Source organism: Rattus norvegicus, chromosome 8 (assembly GCF_021556685.1).
Source record: "Rattus norvegicus strain SHRSP/BbbUtx chromosome 8, alternate assembly SHRSP_T2T, whole genome shotgun sequence".
NCBI lineage: Eukaryota > Metazoa > Chordata > Mammalia > Rodentia > Muridae > Rattus > Rattus norvegicus.
In genome coordinates, this window is record NC_141541.1 from 79,666,098 (window position 1) to 79,686,080 (window position 19,983).

At 44.8% G+C, this 19,983-nt stretch overlaps 1 protein-coding gene across 1 annotated transcript in view; it reads left to right on the forward strand.

Moving 5' to 3' along the window:
- Positions 1-19,983, forward strand: part of Aldh1a2 (aldehyde dehydrogenase 1 family, member A2) — a 79,357-nt gene that overhangs the window by 53,629 nt on the left and 5,745 nt on the right. Inside the window, 5 exon segments of the mRNA NM_053896.2 lie at positions 11,667-11,769; positions 13,414-13,598; positions 14,839-15,003; positions 15,112-15,269; positions 15,907-15,981. Coding sequence (NP_446348.2) covers positions 11,667-11,769; positions 13,414-13,598; positions 14,839-15,003; positions 15,112-15,269; positions 15,907-15,981 — 686 coding nt within the window.

A 19,983-nucleotide genomic window follows, 5' to 3' on the forward strand; every position in this document is an offset into this window, starting at 1 on the left:
AGGGTTTGCCAAAGTGACATTCTGTTACTTGGGAGAAGCATGTAATGTAGATAGGATTGCTTTCAGCAGTTGCTCAGGACACCTCGCCTGTACTGGTGGGAACTCACTCAGATTCAGGTTGCTGGACTTCACCCCAGAGCTTCTGGATTAAGTTGGACTTGGCAGTGAGTCTAAGAATCCTCATCCTAATAAACTTTTCTAAGAATTCTTAATCCATGGTCAAGAATCAGTGGTCTACTTGGATTGGATCAGTTGGATCACACTCCACATCCATTTAGGACGCCATGATGCTGAGTGTGTTAATCCGTGCTGAAACAAGACATTTGTATTTACTAGAAGACCACCCACCCACACTGTCTTTAGATGCAGTTTCACTGCTGGCCATTCTGACAGACTCTTCCCAGATTACCCAGTGCTGCACAGTGAGAGAGGCTGAGCTCCTGTGCTAGAACTTATTTGCAGTGAAAGCCTTGTGTGTTCCCATCCTGTGTGCCAGAATTATTGGGTTTTTGGGCCATTGATATATTCTTTGTTTTATTTTTGTTTTTCACTCAACTTCTCTTCATTATTCTTTCCCCATCAGGCTCTGCTTATATTAAATTTTAATTAACTTATCTCTAATACATCTATTAAACTATAAATCTATCACTCCATACCCTAGCCAGGCACATAGATCAATGTAATTTTCATGTTAGTAGTCCACAAAGGACAAAAAGGAGCTATGTGGAGCAGTTAGCCTATACCATAACTATTTATTTGCTTAACAGATTATTACTAGTAGATTTATTGAGGCATGCTGTAGATATAGTAGACCTCATGTATTTACAGCGTACTGCATAGTAAGGCAGGCGTGTATAGCCATCCCCTGGGAGCACAAGCTCAATTACACAGCACACGGGCACCACACTCAGAAGTCTTCTCCAATCTCCATTGTCCCCTCATCCCAGCACCTACACTTTTGGGTACTTAATGATTTTGACTAAATTATTTTCATTTTCTATAAGTTTATATAAATGTATCAATAGCTTTTTTCTTTCTTTTTAAAAAAGGATTTATTTATTTTGTGTATGTGAGTACACTGTAGCTGTCTTCAGATACCAGAAGAGGGCATTGGATCCCCTTATAGATGGTCATGAGCCACCATGTGGTTGCTGGGAATTGAACTCAGGACCTCTGGGAGAGCAGTCAGTGCTCTTGACCACTGAGCCACCTCTCCAGCCCCAGCTATTTTCACTCAGAATAATTAATTTGATATTCACTGTGGTGCTGTACTATCTACTAATTCTTACTACTAAATAGTATTTTATTTTATGGATGGATCATAACTTGATATCTTGTCAGCTGTTGTTGGACATTTGAGTTGTTTCCAGATTGTATTTAGTACAAATAAAAAACCTCTGTGAACAATCCATGTATAAAATAAACCTTCTCTGCTTCCTCCCACACTCTGTGTGTGTGTGTGTGTGTGTGTGTGTGTGTACGTGAGTGTGCACATGTGCATGTATGCATGTGCATGAAGTGGGTGGGGCTATGGCAGGTTGAAGTTTTCATACCATTTTATATTTCTATCTGCAAAGGAAATGCTTCCAACTCCCCCAGTGTTTGATATGGTTAGTCTTTTTAATTTAATCCCTTCAGATAGCTAGATGATGTTAATATCAGTGGGGTTTTGTTTAGAACTAATTCTCTAGTATTAAGATTTTTTTCTTTTATATATTTGCTACAATGTATTGTCTGGTGGGGTTTCTTTTAATTTTTGCTCCTTGGGAAGGGAAGCATTTTTTTTCTTATTGTAGAAATCTGAATGTTCTTTCTATATTCTGGGTATAAGTCTTAATACTTTGTAGATCTTTTTTTTCCCTTGTGGAAGGTTCCCATGGGCACGTGGAGTGGGGGTGGGGGCAGGGACAGAGAAGAGCAAAGAGCCAGAGGGGAAGGAGGAGGTGAGAGGGGGTGAGAGCTGCTTTGCAGATCTTAACTCCAGTCTGTGCTCCTAACCATCTTAACAATAGTTTAGAGAAGAAAGTTGTTCTTAGGTTTGATGAGATCCAGTCCAGCAATATTTAATTTTATAGATCAAGCTTTGGAGATTATTGCTGAGACCTTTGCCTGCTTTAAAGAGCTCAGAGATTGCCTCTGGTTTCTCCCTGTGGGGAATTTTGGTTTTGTTTTACATCTAAGTATATGTACTGTGAGTTAATTCTTGTGTTTGCTGTGAGGAAAGATGGGAATTCTCTCTTATTAATATGAATGGCTGGAGTTGTCACCACTTCTTGAGAAGACCCCCTCCACTGGATTACCCTATGTCTTTCTCAAGCATGAGTGTCCACAGTTGTCTGGTTCTTTCTAGACTGTTCTGTTTTACCTATCTGTTTTCATTCACCAATACCACATGATTTTGATGGCAACAGCTATATTAAAAACAGGAGAAAATACACCAACAACTAAGTGCTCACTCTTTAAAGGTGGAGGCAGTCTATGGAAAAGAGAGATAGAGGGGGAGTGTGGTGATTTGGCTAAGATGGCGCCCATAAGCACATATATTTGGATGCTCAGTCATGAAGGAGTGGGATTATTTTAAAGGATTAGAAAGATTGGGGCTGCAGTCTTGTTGAAGGAGGTGTCACTGGAGACAGCCCGTGCCAGGCTCAGTCTCTCTCTCTTTCTGCTGCTCCAGTGTCCTGCTATGTTCGCTCACTGCCTTGATGATAATGGACTAAGCCTGTGAAACTGTAAGGCAGCCCCAATTGAATTCTTTCTTAAGAGTTGCCTTGGTCATAGTGTTTCTTCACAGCCATAGAACACTAACTGAGACAGGGAGGAAGCCTGGAGAGTTTGGGAAAGAGAATCAGCAGAAGGAGACCTGTAACATGCTTGGCTGGTAAGAATGTGTACCATAGTAAGAACCATACTCCAGTGTGCATTGTTCCAGATAGCTTTTCCAGTGGAGTATATATTTGGTTTTCTCAAGGGAGGCTTATATTGATTCAGAGGGGAACCAGTTCTGTGCCTTTGGAAGTATCTTTGTGTTTTTCTCTCTGGAATGACATCAGTGGCAAATGTCAAAGGACCTTACGTGGAACATGAAAATCAGGTTGTGACTATTCACAGTAATAGTGAGCAAACAGAGGATGCTCACAGGCAGAGCAAGTGGACCACATGGTCTATCCTCCTCATCCTCCTCTGCCTGGGATTTATTCACCTACTATTCTTTTACAACTTTTGGTTACTTGGAAATCACAGAATCTTACAGATCAAACATGTCAACTTAAAAGTAAGTTTGATTACAGCTTCTGTTAGGATTGCTCCAGGAAGGAGGAGCATATTGACACATTACGAAACTTCTTCAATAGTCTGAAGCAAGAAGCTCAGTTGAAGTGGCTGCCTTCCATCTTACTTCAGCAACAGCCTTTAGAAAGCAAACAGTACTCAGATTAAAGATAGGAGCGGCTTCTCTTTATGCAGCTAAATACATAAGCAATACGTGTAAATATTTAATAAGTGAATATGAAAGACTTCTTATAAACACAGAGTCAATAAACATCCTCAACAAAGTACGGAAAGACAGCTTGCATTTCGCTTGATATAATGTATTTTTTTTCATTCAGTTGGATTAACAAACCATGATTTCATCATTAGTCAACAAGATAGTAGGGAGACCATCAAAGCAAACTACAGGAGAGTCCAGACTGATCTGTGCCAAGCCAATGTTTGTAGCGAGCAGCTGTGTTACCACTGATGCTAATTCACGCGGTGGGGCTCTCCTTTCATTCCCCAAGTGGGGTGGCCATCCTGTCCTATGAGGCTGGCCCATTCCTGCTGCTGGGGTGGTGAGCCAGGTCAGCGCTCTTCCTGCTCCCTCAGCCCTTTGGGTAGTTTGTGGTTTGGGGCAGTTCTAGGTTTTTTTTATTTAAACAGCAGAGAGGTCTTTTCCTAAGGCTGTGAAGAATCCTGTAGTGAATCAAAGGATCTTTAATGAAAAAAAAAAATACCAGTTTGATATGACAAAATGTTCAAATGTACGGGTTCTAAAATTTTTAGCTTTTCTTTTTAAAAATTCCTAAATCATGAATGTGAAGGGAAGGAAGCGTGGCTCTGCCTCTTCTGGCTGCGGTGCTCTGGATCCTCTCTCATTTGTAAAGCAAGGATTCTGCTGTAGGCTCTCTCCAGGCTGAGGCTGCTGAGTGAGGGCCTAAGAAGCCTGTCCTTTCGGCTCAGCTAGTTGGTGGGATATGCATCTTTCTGATTTGAGTAAATCAACCTTCTTCCTATTAAAGTAAAATAAGAAATCAGGCCTTGGGGTTTTCATATTTATTTGAATAAACGTTTTCTGTGACAGAAGGATGGCAAAGTGGACAGCCAGGAGACTTGGACTGTTGGTCATAAGCTCCCGGGCATGATAGCCAGACTCACATAGGAGAGGGGCCCTAACCCCCACACATCTGGGGAAGAGGACTCACCGAAGAGGCACAGTAGCAAAAGCTCTAAGCTCCTTGTGGGCATTCTAGGTCCAGTCCATGCTCTGTTGCTTCGTAGGTACCAACCACTAAGTTACTTCTAAACCTCTGTGAGTCCTGTTTTCTTCCAACTATAAAATGGAGCGATAGCTCTTGCCTCTCATAATTGCGGTGAAGATTAAAATAATGTGTGGGAAGACAAACAGCATATAAAAGGCATCCAGTCAGTCAACAGTGGTGGAGCCATGGTGACAGACCGAGAGCTGTCCTTTAAGATGGGCTTTGACTTGGTTGGTTTTTGACACCCCTCTTCCAAGTCCTTTTGCAATTCTGGGAGTTGAACCTGGGGCTTCACAAGTGTTACTGCCACTGAGCTATGTCTCCAGCCTGGTCCCATGGTTCTGAGTAGTAGCAGAATGTTTGGATACTCTTGGGATCTTTTGAAAAATAACCACAGCTGTGTGCCCTCAAGCCTGAGCTATGTACACTTTCGAGGTAGAGCACAGACACAGAAAAGGCTGTGAGTGGCTGAGCTTCCTAGGTACAGTCAGTCTTTCAGCTGTGCAGCCATCCCTTGCATGAGAGGTGAGGCTCTAAGATCAGAAAGAGGAGTGCCCAAGTCCATGTTGGCTGCAAGCTCAGGTAGGGATGGACTTCCCAGTCTCTCAGCTCTGTTGCCCTCACTTCCAGAGTCTTCATAAGAAGCTAGACTTACTGGCTCACAAATATGACTGAAAACTGTGCACATACACTTTCACACACATGCACACACTCCTACACAGGCGCGCGCACGCGCGCGCACACACACACACACACACACACACACACACACACACACACGCACATACATTTGCACATGCGCACACAAATCAAACACAACCCCTGGTCAGACAAGTTTAGTCTGGTGAGGAAGGCACACAGCTGGTAAGCAAGTATGGAGTGAGAGTTATGGGCAAAGCACAGGGGCATGGGAGGAGAAAGAGCCAAGCTCTGCGGGAAGAGTAGGGGAGAGAAAGCTCACTACTCAGAGGAGGTGCCTAGAGGGAGATCTGCAAGGAGTTTACCAAGTAAGCCAAGAGAGGAGAGCCTTGCCAGGCAAATGAAGCACTTTGTTCAAAGACCCAGAGGATGTTCCAGGAAGAGTGTGTGGTTTTGTGGGGGCTCTGGTGGTAGATGGGTAGTGGTGAGGATCGTGGGAACAAAGGCCAGAAACATAGTCATGGTTGTATTGATTTCCATATCTGCCGTTCACAGACAGTGCTTTGAAATTGCTGTTACCATAGGAAAGTTGCCTTGGTCTTTTCTGTTTCCTTCTGGTGAAAATTGAATAGATTAATATAGTTTGTTTTGTATTTCAGAGGGACAAAAATGCCCACTCTGTGTATTTTTTGCCATTCCTATATCTGCCTCCTCTGGAACCAGGAAGTGTAGTTCTGAGAACTTAGAAGGAAGGGGGAGAGGCAGGGTGGGAGACTTGGGGTTCGGTTTAAGAAATGGACATATGCTAGAGAAAGTTGGCATCTTCAGAAGGTGGGCTGGGAGCTTTTGTACAGGTCTGTTCCCTGTTTCTTAAAAGGCACCTCACCTCTGAGAAGGGACCTAGTTTTATTAAGGTAAATAATTCATGAAAATTTTTATTCAACTTCAGAAATTGTCAAGAGAAAACACCTTGTATAAAAATGGCCTTGAAAAAGCCTTTTGTGTTCTTTTGTTGTTGTTGTTCTGGATAACAAATTATTTTCTTTGTTGAGAGCCAAATTACTTCCCTTTGCTGCCGCTGCTGTCAAAAGGGTTCTGGAGTGCTGTGGCTCTCCACTCCTCTTATCAATCTTGAAGTCTATTCAAACAAGGGTGGGAGGCAGAGTTGGTCTGTGCCAGCAATCCTGCTGAGAATTAGCCCAGTTTCACATGTGTGTGGGAACCCCCACTCACCACCCGTGCCTGCTTGGGGTACTGAGATAGGGCTGAGTCTCTGCAGGGAGTGTGGCCTTAGGAAACAATGTGACAGGGACACTATGCTTACTCTTTCATAAAGAGGACTGTGTGGGGAAACTCAAAACAGACCTGCTTTTCTACTGCTCCGAGCAGCTGTGGTGCTCTTGGGAAAAGCTACTTCTGCCCCTTATGGCAAGGAAAACAGTCTCGGAGTGAGTGCAGGCCCCAGGAGTCCCATCTGTCCTTTTAACTCCAGTTAACCAGAGTGCTAAGGGATGAATATGCTGCTTGGGCTGAGCCTTCATTCTTCAACCGAAGAAGCTGAAACCAGGGAAAGTGAAGGAGCTCAAACTGAACAAACTGCAGTCTGTTAGGGGCAGGGCTGCTTTATACTGCCCAGAATTCTCTTCTCCTCTCCTCTGCTCGCCTCTGCTCTCCTCTGCTCTCCTCTCCTCTCCTCTCCTCTCCTCTCCTCTTCTCTTCTCTTCTCTTCTCTTCTCTTCTCTTTCCTTTTTGTTTCTTTTCTTTCAAGGTAGTCTCACCTTGTAACTCTAGGTGGTCCAGAACTAGCTATATAGACCAGACTGGTTTTAAACTCAAAGATCCATGTGTCTCTGCTTCCTGAGTGCTGGCTTTGAAGGTGTGGGCTGACATGGCTGGTAAGCCTAGGACTTCTGATCTGATCCTTAGGACACAAACTACTCCACCGACCTCCATACCAATTAGCCAGGCATGTCATTGCAGAGTGGAATGGGGGTGGTAAGAGTGTGCCGTGAAACCTTTTGAAACCAGGTTCTTATGATTTCTATTCATGCCATATACAAGACTTCACTTCCCAAACTACGAGTTTTCTCTTTTCATCTACACATTGTCTATTTTATTCAAATGGGCATGGCTTCCATACAGTTTGCCCATTATCTTGACCCTTAAGTCTCCTTTATCCAACATGCACGTCCCACTTTCTGGACATGTGGGAGAGGGTATAGAATGGAAAACTGCACCCGAACTCTGCCACCTAAGAAGGGGTAGTCAACCTCAGGGATGTTTGTCTCATGTTTTCAGTCACTCTTTCTTAGACTTTCTAATCCCATAGGTTTGGTCTGATGCCTTCCTTCATACATACCAAGGAATTGTGTGTGTAATGCTTTAGCTTGGCTCGCTTGGCTTGCAGACAGATTAGCCCAGGTTCTCCCTGCAGTCTGACTTTAATCACATCACTTTTCCCTGCTTTGGGGTCGAATTGATTCTGTTTTTCCTTTGTGATAATGGCAATAAGGGACAGTTCTGTTTGGGGTTACTCTCCAATCCAGGGAAGATTCATGAGTTGGCAGTATTATTTGTGGAAGAGAATTTGGTCTTTAAACTAAATACCATGGATAGGCCTATGATGCCTGACCCTGTAATTAAAGAAGACTTTTGCATCCTTGCCCTATTTCATAGGTGAGGATCAGAGTAGCCCGACTGGGTTGGTTTTAGTGAAGAACTCTGTTAATGTTAAAGTACCTCTGTGCTTTACTCCATTTGGATCTAGTATTAAATTAGAACCTATTTGGGTCTACTGTTAAATTAGACCCAGATTTTGAAAGTGCACTGCAGAGCCAGCCACACTTGTTGGACACCTTCTAGGTTTACATGAGTCTTTCTAGCTGCAAGTTCCTTGTTGGCAAGGGACTAAGCCAGCCTTGCACCTGCAGAGAGTAGAACTGAGACTGTGCTGAATGCTGGAGGTCTGGGAGCAGGTGGATTTTTAGAATTGCTGTTCTGAGACCACTCCAGAGGGAAGTCCTCCTCCCATTGCTACCAAATCTGACTCTCTTGGAGGCCAAGCTACGACTGGAGCTTTGTCTACAGACCAAGAGGGAAGGTATTATTCATCTCATATTTGCCCCACAGTGCTTATCATAAATAATCTTGGTTTCTAAGGAAAGGCTGGCACAAGAGAAAATATTCTCTGATGCACATGGGCTGTATAGTTACTGTAGCCATGAAAATAATCACTGGACAGTAAACCTAGTGGCAAAGCCTGACACCTCACAAAACTGTCTGATGATCCACTCATCCCTGATGAATGTCAGGGTGTGGGGCAGAGAAAAGCAGTGCCAGCTGAGCTGGTACTTTCTTTACCTGCCGGGGCATTTATTTATTCAACATCTTGCTCAGTGTAAAATCCATGGCTTCTCTTTGATGTACCTTCTTTCTTAAATGTAGGAGCTGTTGTTTTCCCTTTCCATCAGTTTGTAGTGTAGTGATAAGATTTGATGGTTTGTGACACACATTGCATTCTTTCCTTTTGTTTTTTTTTTTTTTTTTTTTTTTTGGCTTTTAGGAACTTTGTTTTTCTTTCACCATTTCCCCCTTTGCTCAGGTGTCTGTAGCGGAGCTCAAGATCACTCAGTGGTACCTCCAACCCACTCAGTAGCCTGTACTGTGGGAGCTGCTGACAGTCCTCAGTGGCTGGCTGTGCACTCCAGTCTTCCGTGGGCAACTGCTGGACGGGCACAGAGGGCACCTGCACACCCTCAGACCCGTCGGCCACCTCAGGCTGAGCAGCAATGAACACAGGCGCTGGTGCGGTCCATTCACCCTGGAATTAATTTCTCCTTGGTCACAGCCTTTCAACAGCACCCTGCTCCTCCTTCTTGATCTCCTCTGAGACTCTGTAGAAGTAAAGATTACCTCGCATGCACAATATTTCCCAGGCCAGCATCCACCATATCAGACCCACTGAGTGAGCTCCCTTTTGTTCCATGGGATGGGACTGTCCACATAGCATAGAGGAGAATCTACATACATTTCATCCTTGGTGACATAGAAAAGGAGGCAAAAAAGGACAAAAAAGAGAGGATTGAGTGGAGCCTCAGGCTTGAGCCTTACAGCAAGCCTGTTACTGACCGCTAGGGAACCTGATAATTAACGTTCATTAGTTTCTGATTCTTAAATCTGATGTCTCTAGAATGAGATAATACATCCTGCTGGGGTGGGGGTTGTGGGCAGCGTAAATGAGTTAGGACATGTAAGTGTCTGCCCTAGACTCATATCATAAATGGCATCTTCATGAATTTCAGTAACTGTCTTCTGTAGCAATCCAGTTATTTATCTCCTAAGACTTTAGAATGTGCCCACATCGATTACAAAGAGCATGAGACTCAAGCACATTAAAATTTGTCACAAGAGTAAGTAAGCAGTCACAGATGGCCAAGGCTTCAGGGACTCCTCTGAAGAGCTGACATGGAGTCTAAGAGTGGCTAGTTCATGAACTTCCCATAGGTAGGTTTCTGCCTGTTCCTGGTGTCTCAGGATCTAGTCATAATTTCTACCTCACACTGTTGTCCATCCCACCAAAGGACCAGAGACTTCCTTTGTGTCTGTGTGTTTTCTTCTCAGAGGAGAGCGAGAACACGCTTGCTTGACTGAAAGCCTGCCGTTTACTGAGCCCATCTTCCTAGTTTGTGTAGAGACAGGAGAGAGCTCAGCTAGAAGGACAGCAAAGGGGTGAACCAAAGTCAGTCCATTAATATTCAGGACCCGATTTTAGCATTTTCTACACCTTTTGAATAATATTTTTGTACAAAACAAGCAGCAGATTGTATGCATTTCAGAGATATCCCTTCTCTGAAAAAAAAATTGTTCTTCTGATGTTTATGAACTGTAGAGTTACTCTCGACATGGACAACACATCTAGGGACAAAAGAGGTTGTTTTCTGAAGAGGAAACATGATAGTGAAACAGTCACAGTAAAACACAAAGGCATTCAGCCCAACTAGTACTCAGTATTGGCAACTGGGGCTTTTCCTGAGGTAATTACCACAGTTGGGAAGATCTGGGGAAACCTGCACTGGAAAGTCTGGTGGATCCTACTCTTCTAGCCACCTGGCTATGTCTGCATTAAACTCGGAAAGACCGGCCTTCCTTGTTCCTCAGCCCTGTATGTAGTTAGGATGTACAGGCCCTTACAGTGTGGGTTCTAAGAGCATCTGTGTTATGTCACTGTATCTCAGCATATCTAAAATCTAATGCACGTAGTATCTTTAATCCTTCTCTACCAAGAAGGGAACCAAAGCTCAGAAAGTTGAGTATGAAGACAATGAAAACTCTGGGTAGTCTAGCTGGAAGCCTCTTCTCTTAACTCCACCTCTCCACTGCCTATGAATTGATGATCCTGCTGCAGTCTCAGTAAAGCAGCTAAAACACTAGGCATGAACATAAATGGATTATTTCTCTAAGAGATTTCTAAAAGTTTTATTTATCAGTAGAATTCCATACAAGTGTCATTTCCTCAGCACAGGGTCAAGGTGTTTGTATAGGCTACATGACAGTTCAACATGTCCACAGGGTGACCTGTGTTCTCCAGTGTAACACCCCATTTGCAGGTGGACCCTCTGAGGCCATCACTGAGCTGTAGTTTTTGCACAGGGATCCATCAGGAACCTCTGCCAGAGGGAAGATGAGTCACAGCCAAACTCGACAGCTGAGCCGCCCACATTGGGCATGGTGGGGTGTATATGGCACTGCAGAGAGGTCTTGTGCTGGACAGGGCCTTTATACTCTTGCTGCCATCAGTGAGTGGGTGTAGGCCATCCCAGAGAGTGTCATCCCTGCTTCGGCAGACCCTGAGGGATTTGGCAGCCGCAGTCTTCTGAACGCATCCTCGCCCCCTGAGGTAGCCTGTTCTTTCTTGATCAGAGCGTCTCCATGGCTCATTCAATTTCATCACGGCTGATATCTACTTAGTGTCAAGCGTTTCATTTTTCTAATGGCTTCTTGGTCACTGGAATTCTAGATGAATAAGTATCTACAGTCTCACACTAGGGAGAGAGACTCCCAGGCATCTAGAATACTTTAATGCTAGCCCAAAGCAGAGCAAGGCTGATTTTGGAGATAGATGAACAGCTTTTTGTTTTGACATGGTGGCTTCCAGGTGGGGTCAGTTGGCCTTTTACCCCCAGAAGCTAGAGTCTGGAAGAATAAGCCATAATGTGATGGTGAAACCTTTAGTCGTGTGTTGCTTACTATTTGTCTCTAACACATTCTTCTAGCCCATGTCTTCCGTGATGAAAGGAAAACATTCTTCCCTCGCCCTTCAGCATGGGCCTTCAACTGTACTCACCTGCCTCTGTTTCGATCTCCCAAGCTGACCACAAAAGTTGTCCCTTGGGATTATTTTGCCTTTAGCATCATTTAACTACCATGCCCCATTGTTCCTGGAGCTGGCTCTGACTGCTGACTGCAACAATACACGATGTGTCAACCCACGTTGCATTTCCTTCCTTTCAGGTTGGAAAGCTTATTCAAGAAGCAGCTGGAAGAAGTAATTTGAAGAGAGTAACTCTGGAACTTGGAGGGAAAAGCCCTAATATTATTTTTGCAGATGCTGACTGTAAGTGGCCCACAGATCTCTCACCTATCCCAGAATGCTACCCTTCACCTCCCTCTTCTGTATGTCCACTCTTGACAGAATATCTAGAGTATTACTTTTGAAGTTAAGGACATCCAGTACTCCGAGGAGAAAATCATTTAATATAGGAGAAAGTTTGACTGAACAGTTTAGGGTCATTTCGACTCTCTGATGCTGTAGAATGGGGAGAAAAGATGAAGGTTTGGTCATTGATATGTATCGGAAAGAGCAAGGTTCTAAGACTCTGGCACCTTAAATAGGCCCTGCCTAGATTCTAGAAATCTTGAACTTCTCAACTGGGTCTAGTGGTTGGTCAGTCATCAAAACTAAATGCTGCTTCCAGAGCACTGGCTACATTTTCCCAGACCAATGCCAGCTTCTCTGCTTATTCATGCTAGCTCCTTTCCCTTGCACCTAGAACTTTCGGGGGGACAAACCTGACAGAAACATAGATTGGTAACCTAGGAAACACTCCCAGAAGGGACCTCCCGATCTGTCTTATCTTGAAAACCTCTCTAGAATGAAGTTCCCAACCCCGCTTCACTCGCTCCTTGTCTTCCTCACACGTTTCAGGCAGCATCCTTTCTCAGTCCTAACTGGGAGAAGTTAGGAGAGAGAAAGTGGACTGGTTGAGCCCTGCTCCAGCTTGGGGCTTGCTGAGTTCACCTTTAGCTTCCTTGTCAAATCGGAGATCCTGGGACTGCAGAGACAGCCTGTGCTCCTCTCCGTGGACCTGAGCTCACTGGGTGGAGCAGGTGACTCCCAGCTGTCTGAAACTCAAGATTCAGTTCACCCGCATGCAGACGGAAACACCACACAGAATTTAAAATAATAGAAAATAAATCTCAAAAAAGTCTGAGATCTTGCACCTCTTTTTGAGGAGGAGGCCGACTGCTGTCACACTAGTGATTCACTCAGTTATCTAGCAACCAGCACATGGATTGATCAATATTATCCTCAACTGTAAGATATCAGAAAGGAGGGGGAAAGAATTATCACACTGCTGTTGAATAATTCCATATAGAGAGATGTAGTATCTGCAAAGAATCACTGCTGTTATAGTTTAATCGCCAAAATTATAAATAAATATACAAGATCCAGCTGGCCAGGAGTCCTAAGTGGGCAGCCCACTGGCCAAATATATAGAATATATGTTTACTTTTACAATTATTATCCTAAGCTTAAAGGCTACATTAAAACTTTGATTTCTGATTTCCTTAGGACTGGAAAGGTGTGGTAAGCTCTGACATTCATTCATGTTAACGGTCAATTCTGGTGGCTTCTGTTCATCTCTACTGCATTTCTTGGTCACCCGGAGGGTTCCATTATCATCCTGGGTCTTTTGTATAGTGAAATTTAAATTTCCTGTTATGAGTGATGAGGGCTGGTCCTTCTGTTTGCCAAAACAAGAATGGGGCTCAATGACGTGAGGATGATCAAGTTCACATAGCAAGTATTGTCCAGTTCAAACACAGCTAAATTATGTCCTCAGAGCTGAGCTACTCACTGGCATAGGCGAGGATGAGCAGGGCATCCCATCTGGGCCTTTGGAGTGGTGAGGAAGGTGACTCCCTAGACACGCCACAGGCAGGGCTGTGTTAAGGACACGGATGCTTCCTCTTGTAGTGGACTACGCTGTGGAGCAGGCTCACCAGGGTGTGTTCTTCAACCAAGGCCAGTGCTGCACTGCGGGGTCTCGAATCTTTGTGGAGGAGTCCATCTATGAGGAATTTGTGAAAAGAAGTGTGGAAAGAGCCAAGAGGCGCATTGTGGGGAGCCCCTTTGATCCCACTACTGAGCAGGGTCCTCAGGTAAGAAACCCTCGTATACTCTAACCTGGGCTGGCTAACACACTGTGTGCTAATAGGACCCAGTGAAACAACCTGTTCCATTTTCAGCCACCTTCTCATTTCTATACCTTATCTTCATAGTTGAAAATGCCGGCACTGGGGCATTGCCTCTCTTTACATTATTCCAAGAACTATGGAATCAGAATTACATAAGATGTATTTTAAACTTGGGTGGTTCAGCAGAAAGATCTCTGAGTATAGCCCCACCCCTGGCCTCCTAGCCTCTTCTCAGGTGCTGTGATCAGGAAGATGGACATCTCCTTCTCAGACATTTTTCCTCTTTACCAGCTGCCCACAGTTCTCTCTGCTACCCTTCTGTGGAATGGAAAGTTGGGCGACTTTCTTCTTTCTCAGACTGTGTTGCACCCATAGTGCTACAGAGACATCATAAATGTACTTTCTGAGAAGCACATCTGAGCACTATGGGCTATCTATAACCATCAGGATAGGTTCCCAAACCTGTGTTTTAATCTAGTCAAGGTCAGAATTTGCAGGAGTTTGTCTGAACTGGCTCTCATCTGGGTCTCTAAGCATGAGTTTTCTAGCAAAGCAAACAATTTCTCAGTTTGGGGATGTCTGGTGAGAAGATTGATTAGTTCTAGCTAAGAAAGCCTGGGTGACTATAGTTATGTCATTCACCATAATGACTGAGTGACTTTAGTGTTGGCTTCTGTTTCCAACCAGGAATCATGCCCTTAGGAAGTTTAATTCACTTCTCTAAAGGCAAAGCAGGACTTGCTCTAAGGATAAACCCAACAGTGTCTTGAGGCGGTGCTACTGAGAGAGGCTGCGTGCAATCCCTTGTCTTTGTCTTTTTAGTGTTAGTACATGGCCTGCTTCTTAGTCATCTGGACACAAGTACCTTTATAAGAATATATAAAGAAGTACAAGTATTCTTTATAGACACTGAATAATCATTAAGCCGGGTCTCTAGCATTTGAATAAATTTTAGGTCTTGACCTGGTATTTCAGGTTAGGCAGTCATTAGAGTTCTTTGTACTCTGTAAAGAGCAACCATATAACATTCCCACTTGTTTAATGTTCAAAATTCAGTAGGTAGTATCAATTATCAGTTTGATATGATTCAACTGGATATGGTGACATTTGGGGAAGAAAATCACATGAAGGGGTTCATGAGAATGTGAATATTTCCATTTTTATGGAAGACTTTCTGAGAGTCATCAAGTGATTTCCCCTGTAGATTGATAAGAAGCAATACAACAAAATCCTGGAGCTCATCCAGAGCGGTGTGGCCGAGGGCGCCAAGCTCGAGTGTGGAGGCAAAGGACTGGGAAGGAAGGGCTTCTTCATTGAGCCTACCGTGTTCTCCAACGTTACAGATGACATGCGGATCGCCAAGGAGGAGGTATCACGGGCCTTCTTAGGGTAGCCACACCTTTGCTGGGGTTTGAGAGCATTTGGGCAGTAATAAAGTTTTAATGTTTTTCATCCTCACACACACCATTTGTTGCAGATCTTTGGTCCTGTCCAGGAAATTTTGAGGTTTAAGACTATGGATGAAGTTATAGAAAGAGCCAATAACTCAGACTTCGGGCTTGTAGCGGCTGTCTTCACTAATGACATCAACAAGGCTCTCATGGTGTCCTCTGCAATGCAAGCTGGGACAGTTTGGTAAGACATATCCACTGGGGATGTAGGAGGCCTGTGTTAGCACGCACGTCAGTACAGACACTACATGCTAACTTTCAGAGAGGGGGCACTTAGTCCAGTGAGCATAGTTAGACCCTTGCAGGTCCTTTCTTGGCCATGTTACCTCATGGGAGATGGCAGTGGAAGAAGAGGTCACGTGGCCAGACAGACATCAGAGAGCAAGATTCAGGGGTGAGGCCTGCTCTTGGAGCAGCTTGCTCTTGCAGGAACTACCTAAATCCCTTTCTTCTCAGAATAGCTCTCCTAGGGGCTAAGGAACCCCCACCAGGCTCCACCTTTAACAATCCCACCTTTCTCCAGTCACTACACTGAGGACCAAGCTGATGAAGCTGGTGACACCTGAGCCCTTGAGGGACAAACAACACAAAACTGTGGCAGGGGTTTCAATTCTCAGGGAGCCAGATAAGGGTCCTCTGCAACGATGGGGAAAATAGATGACAGCCAGATGTCAACCTGAGAAAACTCTCATTAACGAGGCCAGACAAATCAAATATTATGAACTTTTCACTTTGAAAAAGAAGTTTCTCAAAGAAATACAGCAGTTGGATTATCTCTATGAGGTGAGAGTCATATTAACAGTGCTATTTTCTTATTTTAGGATCAATTGTTACAACGCCTTAAATGCTCAGAGCCCCTTCGGGGGGTTCAAGATGTCTGGAAATGGGAGAGAAATGTAAGTGTGGGAGATCCTGCTGTCTACAGAGATGGGTTGAATCAGCACTGGGGGTGGGGGAGTGCTGACGAAACAGTTCGCTTCACCTCTGTGCCTCCATCTATAAGCTTTGTTTATACTGTTGATACAGGGTCTCATTCCGCTGCTTAGAAATACCTGGAACTTTGTAGAATCAGCAGACCTCAAACTTAAGTAATCCTCCTGCCTCTCCCTCCTGAGTGCTGTGATTACAGATGTGAGCTACCATGCCTAGTTTAGTCTAACGTTTTACTGAGCATAAACTCCAATGAGCTGAGTGTCACTTGATACTGAAGTGAGCAAGGGGCAGCTCCCCTATACTCACAGTGGACAGGAAATAGATCCATTATTCAGCTGCATCCTGTAAGCAGAGAGGAAAAGCTCTCTGTTGTCTGGGGAGGGCAGAAAAGACCCCTACCCTAGGAGCACCCACTATTGCGGTTTTCAGGGCTGTCACTCAGCGGCTGCCCTGCCAGGGCCCAGATCCTGCCACAGAAACATTTCACTGTCTGTGCAGCTTCAGAAACCTTGGGTTGACACTCTAAAGCAGGAGGCTTTATGTAACGCCTAAATGGCTTGTCCACATTCATCTACCAGGGCAAGATTGCTAGGGCTCCACAGATCTAGGACTCCTATGACCCCTGCACCTACAGGGGCTGATGCCTGGTGCCATTCCTTTTGTGCCCATCCATCATTCGTGTACCACTGCTCAGCCCCTATGGATCTTCTAGAGTTGGGATGGGGGATTAGGACATGGGTCTGGGGAGGGGATTTGCTGAAGATATAAATTGAACACATATCAAGGCCGTCCAGGGAATTGCTTGGGAACTGAGGAGACATCAGTTTTAAAGGCTAAGATGCCTAGCACATAGTTGTCTAGGCAGGGCCCAGTGGAGAGGATGAATAGGAGAGCTTTGTATTAACAGTAGCGGGTGTCACTTCAGTCACTATAACACAACCGTCTTCTGGCAGTGTAAACATTAGGAACTTAGTGTTCATGGTTCTGGGAACTACGTCCAAGGTCAAGGTGCTGGTCGATTTGGTGTCTGGGAAGGGCTCATTCCTCACAGATGGCACTTACTTTGTCCTCATGGAGTTCAGAGGAAAGGAAGTATGCTGGAGCCTCTCCTAGCAGGGCTCTGATCCCATTCGTTAGGGTGGAGCCCTCATGACTTAATCAGTTCCCAATGGCCTGGCCCACTTGTTAATACAATCACTTTGTGCAGCAGGTTCCAACATACACATTTTGGGGTAACACAGACAGCTGGACCTCAGCAGCTGCCCTCAGCTAGGTAGCTGCTGCCTGTCTGGCTTGAGCTAACTTCTCTCCTCGCATTATCCTGCTTGACTCTCTCAGTGATAGAGATGCTCTTCTCTTACCGTGCGGATGGCCCAGCCAAGGAGCTCAGGAGAATGCTCAAAATCTACCCAGCTCACAGCTGGTGCATGGCAGCTCTGACACTCAAGTCTAAGCCTCAGTGGTCTCAGAGAGATAATCTTACCAGCATCAGTCATGGGGGCTTAGGGACTAAGGACAGGCTTCAAAACTAACACAGTTGTCCTGAGGTGCTGATGACCTGTAAAAACTGGGTCATAGGAGAAGTAAACTAGACAAGAGACTCACTCTAGACTTCAATATAGATTGACTGGTTTTTGAATGGCATTCACTGAATGAGTAGTGGCCAGGGACTCCCTCATCTGACACCCTCATTTAAAAGTTCAGCTCTGTTTGAAAGGAGTGGCTCTATTTTCCAAATCCTGGGGCTCACAAGAAGAAACATTATCCATACCCCTTCCTCTGCCACTACTGAATGACTTCCTAAAAGCAAAGGGTTGGTTCGCAATCTTCCAACCAGTAGTGAACACACACAGCACTGGACTTGGTGTGTGCAGGGACTGCAGCACATTGGGGCGCTCAGGCTGCCCTTGGATAAATGACGTGCACAGCGTTGCAGGGATCAGAAGGGCCCCAGGGAAGATGCTGAAGTGAAGAAGAGGCTCAGAAATGAGGGAGATTGCTGTGAAGGCCTGGTCAGTGTTCACCATGGTCTTGCACTGGGCTTTGAGTTGGCTTTCTTAAGGAGGGGAGAAGTGGGGCAGATGGAGAATATTCTTTTGAGCTTGGAAGGCAAAACAAGGTAGTAGAGGGGGAACGTGAGCAGAAGTTCTCTGGTAAAGGTAGGGATGCTGTCTGTGGGGTGTGCAGGGACCCCTTAAACGTGAAGAGGGGATCCACAGGCTTCACATACTGCAGCTGGCATTTTCTAGCCTCTCAGCATTGAACTGTCTGGGTGGAGCAGCTCTGGGGCTAAGAGTAGTTTATAGTCACGTTGCTTAGATGCAAATCTTGGCACTTCTGCTTCCTGTCTGCAACTTTCAGTCTTCCTAAGCCTTGATGTCCTTCTCTGCATATAAAATATGAACGTAGTTATAGCACCCGCCTACGAGTGCTGCTTTGTGGATATGTTAGGATTAAATAGATAAACATGTAGTAGCAGTGCCTAGAAAGCCTTCAGAGAGAGAAGTTGCCACTGGTGATCAGAGAGGGGCTGCTAGGAGGGTGGCTCTCTTAAGTTCCTTAAGGAACCTGTTACCTCCGAAACAGAGCGGTTTTCCTCCCTCCCAGCCAGTGGCACCGCCCTTCTACTCCCCCATGTACCTGGGCCTTGCTTGCTCTCCACACACGTCTTCCAGCCAGAACTGTAATCTGGATGGAGTCCTGCTCTCACAGGACCTTGTGCTCTGTCCACTGCCTAAAGCACACAGGGCCTCTTCTTGACTCACATATGGCTTTAACTCTCTGCCCCCATTCTTGAGACTGCATTCCACTTGCTCTCTCATTTCCTGCCTCTGTGGCTGTCCTCCCCAATCTCTCTGAAGTGTTGGGGCAGTCATTGGTCCTGGGAACACAGTTCTCATTCAGTGTTTTGCTACAGATCATTAACATGGTGAATCACCAGTATAAAGTAAACTTGTAATAACTATCCTGTGGGTAATGAAGTACAGTCCCATGCTACCCCGTCCCTCATCAGAAGCAGGCTCTGATGGGATGCAGACTTTTGATGATATGGGAGTCTGCTCTCTTCCCAGAAGAAGTGTTCCTTTGCTGGAAAGTTGTTTTGGGGCACAGTTTGGCTCTGTCAAACCGTATACAACAATGGCCAAGGAACCTGAAGAGCAGCTTCTCCCTACTTCAAGACATGCTGGTGACATGGCCGCCCCCCTGCAGTTATGAAATAAGATGGATGGTATTCTTTGATGAGACAGATTGCATTTCATCCAAGTCAAGGGACATGTTACCTCCAAAATAGAGGGGTTTTCCATGTGTGACCTTTTTTGCTTCAGAAAATTTGAAACCCTGAGTACGTAGGTATGCTAAATAGGTATGCAACCCAAATATTTCCTGTTAACCAATCATAAAGAAATTTCTTATAAAATAATTATTTGGAATATATATAATTATACTATTTGTTAAAAGTTAATGAAACTTCATATTAATGAGATCGCATGCTTGTTTATTTTTATATAAAGAGCTAAGTTTGCTGGTTATTGGATGCTTGAGGACAAAGAGCATCTTCGACTCCTTTCAGAGCTGAGAACACTGCTCCACGTGAATATGGGCTGCCAAGGAACAGCAGCATATTTATGGTCACCTCAGAAAGTGCTGGAAATTCAATCCCAATCCAAAGTCAAAATTCATTTGACAAATGTTTACCAAACTCCAATAGCAATTTTTAAAGCCAACCATTGTAACAATAGGATCCAACACTGTACTGTCCCTTGCTACTTACAAGCTGAGGAAGGGGAGAGGAAATACTAAAAGCCTTTATTTTCTATGATAAAAATTATGTTTCTATAAGGAACCTTGTGTCCAATAACCATGTGGTTCATAGCACAGGTCCAGCCTCATCACAGCAGTGTGAGCCTGAGCGGAGACGTGGAGGTTGGTAGAGAACACGAGGCAAGCACTGCACTGTGTGCTGT